The sequence below is a fragment of the Protopterus annectens genome, chromosome 3.part0 (genome assembly GCF_019279795.1).
Source record: "Protopterus annectens isolate FY-2018-M chromosome 3.part0, PAN1.0, whole genome shotgun sequence".
NCBI lineage: Eukaryota > Metazoa > Chordata > Ceratodontiformes > Protopteridae > Protopterus > Protopterus annectens.
This window is the reverse complement of record NC_056731.1, coordinates 323,584,227-323,592,749: the sequence shown is the minus strand read 5'-3', so window position 1 is coordinate 323,592,749 and position 8,523 is coordinate 323,584,227. Positions and strand designations below refer to the sequence as shown.

General features: G+C 35.2%; 1 protein-coding gene across 1 annotated transcript in view; it reads right to left on the bottom strand.

Moving 5' to 3' along the window:
• Positions 1–1,184: 1,184 nt before the first annotated feature.
• The window catches only part of DDC (dopa decarboxylase), a 696,490-nt gene continuing 689,151 nt past the window's right edge, over positions 1,185–8,523 (bottom strand). Inside the window, exon 14 of the mRNA XM_044064799.1 lies at positions 1,185–4,430. Coding sequence (XP_043920734.1) covers positions 4,230–4,430 — 201 coding nt within the window. The 3' untranslated portion in view covers positions 1,185–4,229. The remainder of the gene's footprint in view (positions 4,431–8,523) is intronic.

Genomic DNA, 8,523 nt, shown 5'->3' with positions numbered 1-8,523 from the left:
CTAACTTGCAACACCAGTTGGGCCATCTGAAGACTGGCTGGAGATGGTGACATCCTGTACCCCATGGAATGTTCACCTTCCTTGGACTAAATATTGACTGCTGGATAACCAGTCTGTGACAGAGGCCAGAGGTATTGTGCTACACATATATTAAAAGCAGTTACTGTCAAGATGCCTTAGAAATACACAGAAGAGGAAGGCTAACTCTTTGTTGATCTTCAGTTATGTGACACTCAGGATGAGGTAACTAGAAGTTCCCAAGGTAGATTTAATCAAAGTTTAAAGTCAGAGAAAATGGAGATAATGATTTTCTCCCGTTCTCCTTTTTCTCTCAATTTATGTGAATTTAGAGTTATTTTATATATGTATATGTATGTGTGTATGTGTGTGTGTGTGTGTGTGTGTGTGTGTGTGTGTGTGTGTGTGTGTGTGTGTGTGTATATTTATTACATATGTATATATTAATTACACACACACACACATATTATATATATATTATTTATATATATATATATATATATATATATATATATATATATATATAGAGGAGTGCTTAATGTGATTGACAAGCTGTAAAGCCAACATCTGTTTTGTGGACACACTTTGATTGACAAAACAGATGATTGACAGATATGTAAGATTACACATTCTCCAGGGTTAGATAATATGCCCTTTTTTGGGTATTGTAAAACCTTAGAGTTAGTATATATAATTAGTGTAGAGTTCTGTCCACATGGGAAGTGCATGGAGGATTGTCACTGTGTTTTCATGGCATGCTCTGTGGTCAGGTCTCAGAGTATGCACAATGACATGTCAATGCTATTGTGTCAGTTTCTGCATTACTTTAAGTATAATTATATATAATATATATATATATATATATATATATATATATATATATATATATATATATATATATATATATATATATATACACACACACACACACACACACACACACACACACACACACACACATGCGTGCGCATGCACACACGCATGCACGTGTACACACACATCGTCATTGTCAAATGCATATCTTGTTGACAAGGTATATTGGACGCACTTTGAACATTCTGTTTGCTGACATCAGGAGACATCAAATGGAGGCTCATTGACTGTTTTTTTTTTGTGTGAATGCCTGGTGCTTGCATTCGGGTAAGTGAAGTTTTAACTTTTAGGATAATAAGAAGAGCTAGGTAGGGGATAGACTGATTGGTGGGTGTGTGAATGTTTTTTTTGAATGTGAACAGGTGTTTCTGGGTTAGTATTAGAGCAAGGGCTAGGTAAAGTGCTAGATTTAACTCTGTGTAAGTGTATTGGTATGTATGCAGTGTACATGTGTCAATGTTTGTTGTTTATGTGTGCTTGTGTGTGTCTTTTTTATCTGTCTTGTGGAGTGGTAAGGTTAGGAAAAGATATTTGGAAAAGTAATGCATAAGGTTGTGATTAAGGGCAGCAGTAGGATTAGGGTTAGCACATATGAAGAATGTGGTGTAAAGGACAATCCCTCCTGCCTACCTTATTCGGGTATGCTCATCTTAACCATTCTCCTGTCCTGAACTCCAGACCTATACATTATGATACAAAACCCATTTCTATAACAGTACCACTAATCAGACAAATTAGGTCTGAACAGTGTTACTGTTAATACAAATAATTTCTTATAGTTAATATTTTTTTGCTGTTTTTATTTTTACTTTAATGAAAATAAAATAAAAGAAAATAGTTTTCCTTTCCATTCAATTTTTTTATGATCGGTAGATTAAATTTTTCCATTAAAGGTAAGCTTAATTGTTTTGTAGATTACTTGTGATTTGATGGTTTATGGATATGATTACAAGCAATATATATATATATAAAATCATGTGTGTGTGTGTTTGTGTGTGTGTTACAATCCTTTGATCGCACATTCAGTATAGTGAATCTTTTTAGGTGCTTCTTTCCATCAAAATGCAATTTTGTCACACAATGCCAGTGTTCAGGTGCATGGAGGGGAGAGAGGTTCTACCCTTCTCCATGGATGTGTGACTTTGGAGCTGGTATATATAAGTAGTGGTGGTGTGGGGGATGTGACCTGCAACATGTGGGGAGCAGGGGTCTTGTCACCCTGTATAAAACATTACTTTTTTAAAAATGTTCAGTTTGATGAATTTTTGGTCAATGTAAAGTATATATATATATATATATATATATATATATATATATATATATATATATCTCAGAAGAACTTTTGCCAGGAGACTCACACCAACCTGGTGCATGGATAATAAATTCCAACCAAAAGAAATTTCAAGCACTGAGAAGAAAAAGTTATCTCTTTGTCATTCTAGTTGCAATATATCTGGTCATTTGCACCCAACTCTGTGTACTGGAGATTTCTTATGGTTTATATATAATAATTCAGTTCAGAAATATGGGGTCTTTTCCCACATTGAAGGGGAGCAAGCCCACACAAAAATGGTTTTGTGTGCTTTAAGACCTCAACCTATCAAGGTTTTAGATATTTTTGGTTCACTTAATCATTTGTTGATTAAATGAGATGCCAAACATTTGTAGTAAATTCAAATAACCTACCAGTATAAGTGTGTAGGCTGTCTGGGTGATGCTTATGTATTCCCTTACAGACCAAAAACAAGGAACAGAAAGTGAAAAATATTACTGTTATGGTGAGGTTTCAAGTCAGATATTTTGTTGCTGACATATCATATGACCTGAGAGTTATGTTGAAGCTGAAAACCAGCACCGACTGGAGTGAAAGTGAAAATAATTTTATGCTATTCCAAGTAAATTTCTGGTTAAGCTGAGGTTGTACTTTTTATTTAATTTATAACAGTTCTAGTATGATAAATGAATGAATGAATAGCTACTATAAATTTGAAAGTGTTATACTTGTGACGTCTTTTCCCTCAGTAATAAGCTTGAAAGTTACTAATTTTTACATGTGATGATTCTGCTTCTGTTTTGCACAAAGACAGTGAGAAAATGCAAGATTATTTTGCAATATGAGAACAATTTCAATTATTTTTTATTCCTACTTAACCCTGTAGGTCATTACAAGTGCTCTTTTAAGATGGCAGTGCTAATTCAGCTTCCCATAGTGCAAATTTCCTTTTACAGTGGCTAGACCATTTTGATACTGTGCAGATACATCTTTGAATATAGAAAGGTGATCAATTTGTGCTAAGCTTTTGAAAAACTAAAGGCAAAGTTAAATAAAATAGAAAACTACATTTGTAGCTATATGACTAAAATATATTTTTTACATCCTTAAAGCAAATATAGTTAAGAGATACTTAATATGATCCTTACATAAAATTATTTCACTTCATTGGAAACACTGACTAGATTCATCCTTTTTCTTTTTGTGAATGTTTCTCAAAGATTCTTAATTACTACAACTAACTTCAATATTCATTGTTTCACATATGCAGAACATGTACTCCTTGGATTAGAGCTTATGCTTTTTGTCCAATGAGCCATGTTCTCACTTAACAGAAACAAAAATACTTGAAACTCTGTTTTGCTGCTGTTTTAGTTCAGATTTGATATGTAATCAGAATGCGTGATTTTTTCTGTTATTTTCCTTTATCTGTAAAACATACTACTTCCATTATCAAATGCTACTAGTTTCTATTGTCTGTGCTGGAATTTCCTTTCCACTTCAAAACAATAAAGTTCACTTTCTGTATTGCACTTATATTTCCTTGTGTTTTATGGAGATACTGGTTCTGGACTAAAAAAAGCCACACAGAAAACAATGGCCATTACCCACTAACTCAAGACTGACTCACAGTGGTCCAAAGTTTCTTCCATTTTCTTACATGCTGTATCACTCTGCACACACCACTCCAGCATCGTGAAAAGAGTGAAGACCTCTTACTGTAGACAGAATACAACTCAGCTTCAGAATTTAAAAAATACATTTTTCAGAAAAGAAATTATTTGAAGAAGTGCAAGTGCAAACATCTTATTGATTTAGGTATACCAGTAATTATGGTATGGGGGTAGTGCTGGATTCTAAAACAAACAGAATATTTTTCAGTTACACAGTGTCAGTGGAATGTAATACAGTACCTATTAAGTACCTGACAACCTGTTCTTTAATACATTTGTAATACAGATATTGCCATACAACAGGTTATTACGCATATGAAAAAATGGCCCCATTTTTCATAGTAATGCAGTATTGTTTCTGTTTCTTTCCACTTAATAATCAAATGTCGATTTCATATTCTCTCGTCCATCAAGATTTCTTCTGCGGCTTTAATGATGGCCTCCCAGGCATACTGGATATGACTCAGTTCTGTTGTTCTTGCACACACAGCTAAACGTAACACAAATTTTCCCCTGAGATGACATGGAACAATATGAATCTTCCTGGCTTTATTAATCTTTTGGAGAAGCATCTCATTCGTCCTATTTGTACTCTAAAAACAAATAAAATATATATTATTTTAACAAGATGATATGCTCAAGCAAGAGTTATACAAAGCTAATGTAGATGCTGAAAATGACAATGCTCCCTGGGAAAATTAAAAGTTATTTGTCTGTTCTACCCATCTATGTTCATTTTAATAGATTGTTTTTATTTTTTTTTTTTATTTTACAATTTGTTTACCAGGATAGTCCATTGTGCCGAGGAGAGCCCATTTTCAATGGAGTCCTAGGGAGAAAAGCTCCATAAAGACATTATACAGAGCAAACAAATCATATGCAATTGCATAAAATAGTAATGTAGTTGAAGAACATAGTATTAAAATTACAATATACAGTAGGAATTTAAAAAAATATATTTTTTAAGCAAAACATTAGCAAATATTTACAAATACAATTGTTCATACAATGGAGATATAACAGTAGGGGCAAAGGAGATTCACACGGGAATCGTGTAAGAGTTATAGTACGGCAAGAGGGAGAGGAAGAGTTTAGAGTAGAAGTAAGAAAAAAGAAAAAAGGGAATAACAGGAAGAAGCAGAGTAAAAAGTTAGGAGGTGGAGAGAAAGGCACATTAGGGGGGATATTAGCTTGTTGTGAGGTTTAAGAAGAGAGGGAGGGGAGTGAGAAAACAGGGTGTAATGCTGAGGGAGTTATGTGGGGTGAAAGCAGGTACACTGCCAGAGGGAGATGGGATGAGAGTGAAGTGTGTCTTTCTGTTGCATTATGTGTGTATTTCTGTTGCATTATGATTTCTGTTTGTGATAGTCTAATTTTATGAAGTACATGTTTTTTGAAAGCATAATAACATGATACATTCTGCAACTTACTCATGTAACAGATACATTTGTTTTTAACACACAAATCGACAAGGATGTAATGAGAGATGAGGTAAGATGGCACTTAGAACTACAGGTGCTGTAGGGGGGGTGTATTTTCTGTTGGAAAGGGTCACAGTCTCTTATGTCTTCACAGAAGGAACTAGAGTTCCTTCAAGCACTACAGGCCATCCATGCATCCAAAGGCCGGCCTTGCTAAATTGACTGTTAAATCCCCTTTCTATGGGTGAGCCTGGACAATAGTTAAATGAAATGGCATGATGATGTGATGGCACTGAAAGAAATTCCCAAACAGCTCAATCTAGAGAGTTCTTTTGAAGTATATACTATTGCAGTACAATAAAATGCACCATGTGAGAAAGAAAATAGCAGATGAACAACTGGAAAAAGTGATAACAATCAGTAAAACATCTAAACAACAAAAAACTGCATTGTGGAGATTATTGTATACATGCTTTTATTTTGCATTTCAGGAAATAAGAGCAAATTTTAGGAAAAATAAACAGAGTTTTTTTATTATTCTTCAAGAAAGACTTACATAATATGTTTGCTAGATACTTTCAGACCATAAAACTTACAAGAATAAAATCACAGGTGTATTCCATTGACTATTACATAAGCAGGAATTGTAAACTATGAATCTGCACATATGGCAGATAAACTAGACATCATCTTCCAAAACTGTGGGATTGACCTCCCTTAAAAATAATAGATTCACAGAGTTTGCAAGGCAGAGCATGCGCATAGACCATAATTAGTTTGTCAATCCTTGTCCTCACAGAGCACATTCTGTCTCCAGTAGGGCAAAATAAATCAGGCCCCGGATGAATTTACAGGCACCTATCCACTTGTCAAGGTTTGCATTAGAGGAAGTTAGGGTTTTACTTTTTTATATGTAAAAAAAAGAAAGATCATACAAGAGATAGTGAAGCACTGAGTAATAAATCTGTCCATCCTCCATGTTTTTTTTATTTGTTGATGGAGATTTTCATTTCAGTGTTTTGAAGCCATTTGCTTTGCGGAGGTGTGGGAGATCAGAAAGGACTGAGGTCTTAACAGCCAGAATGCTAGACATAAATCGCAGCACAGACATCTATAAGAGATGGGAAAGAAATTCAAGCCTATCTCAGTAGCTGAGAGTCTTTAGTCTGGTGATTTTTTTTTTAGTTAGGAACTTTTGGGGTCTTTCTAACTGCATGAGATGTTTGAATAGGGAAATACTAAAATGGGCATTATATTCTATAATCAGTCAAATCAAGACAGAATACCGAGGAATTATAACATATTTTCTGACCTGGATGAAATAACTTTAGTTATTAATTGTTACTTTTGATACATGATGGCCAAATAATAAGGAATTCTCTACAAAAGCACCAAGTTATCTGACAACTGTATTATTCTGGAGTGGGGTTCTGTCATTACTATGAGCAGTTGTTGAGACAATGCAATACTGCTTCATAGTTAATTTAAGCCAGTTTCTTCTACTATACTACTGATTCGATTTGTTTAGCCCTTGCTGTAGTAAAACAGTTTTGGATGCTGAGTGAATGACAACATGGAGTTTGTAGTAATCAGCAAGGTTAGTTAGCTGTATATCTCAGTTAGTGGTATGGATATTAGAGAAATAGATGTCAAACAGAAGGGGGTCCCAGTAATGAATCCTGAGGAACCACACTAGTTGCTTTCTGGGATGACACTTGCTAATTTACAGTGGGGCAGCGGATAGTGTTGTTGCCTCACAGCAAGCGTTCCCTGGTTTGATTCTCAGCTGGGGTACCCTTTGTGCAAAGACTTCATGTCCTCCCTGTGTTCGCATTGGTTTTATCTGGGTGGTCTGGTTTCCTCCCCTATTCTAAAGACATGCAGTAGTTGGATTGGACACTCTACAATTAGCCATAGATATGCATGTGAATGTGTGGTGTGGAAGAACTACCATGGCAGGGCAAGCCACCCAGCGATGTAAACCTTGGCTCTAGATGATTGTCACTGTTGAAATGACACCCCTACCCTATGTGCAAAAATGGGAAAAAGGGGTTGTGGATGGGTGGATGGAAGGACTTGCTAATTTAACTACATAGGTTGTATTTCAGTCTGGTTACAAACTGGTCTGCTCAGCCAGTTTGCTAGCAATCTTACATTACAAGAGTCTACATCTGACCATTATCTACAGCTTATTGACTTTCTCAAAGAAGTTTACTAAATTAAGTAAGCATGATCCCCCTTTCACAATACCATGTTGTGGGTCAGGAGGAATAGGATTTTTTTTGTTTCATAGCTTATGAAATTGGATATAATATGTCCCATTGCATTACAAATTAGAAGTTAGTCATTACTTTCTTCCAAAATAATCTTGCTATATATGGATATAAGTTAGAAGGTAAGATCACATTTGATAGAAAGATTTTTGTGAATTAAAAAAAAGAGCATGCATAGCCATGATGGTTAATGTATTTACCACATAGAGAGAGGGTACAGGGTTTGATTCTGACCTCAGGTTATTGGCTAGGATTAAAATGGCCCTTCAGGGCAGTTAGTTTAGTATTCACCTATGAACATATGGTTGAATTTAGTTTTATATAGTGTAGGTAAGCAGGACTATGCAGGAAAATTAATGCTTGAATGAAAAAGTAGTAGTTGTGAATATATGCTTGACTGTGTTATAGCAGTTGTGAATATGCAACTGTTTGCAGAATAGGATTAGAGTATGGGTTAGGCAAGGGGACAGAGTCAGTGTTGTGCATATTTTGTCTTGTCTATATTCTGAGTAATTTTGTCTTGTGTAGTGGTAGTGTTAAGGAAAATGTTTTTAGTATCATAATGTGTAGGGTTAGTAATAAGGGCACAGATAGAGTTAAAAATAAGGGCACAGATAGGGTTAGGGTTAGGGTTAGGGTTAGAATTAGTACACATGAGTAAGACGGTGCAGTAGAGAGAAATATTCAATATTTTGTGACTCACTCATCAGCCATTCAGTGTTTTGTTATTCTCTGTTTTTGTCCTACCATTTGTGATTCTCTCTCTTTTTTGAGTTTTCTACCTTTCATTTCTATCTACACACACACACACACACACACACACACACACACACACACACACACACACACACACACACACACACACACATTCATGTCTGTCTGTCTATCTATCTAGCTAGCTATCTATTTACATAGGAAGTCAAAAATAACTCAGTAATATCAACATAGAGTTACAGTAACAGCCTAAGGCCAGTTGAGCCAATTCATTCCAG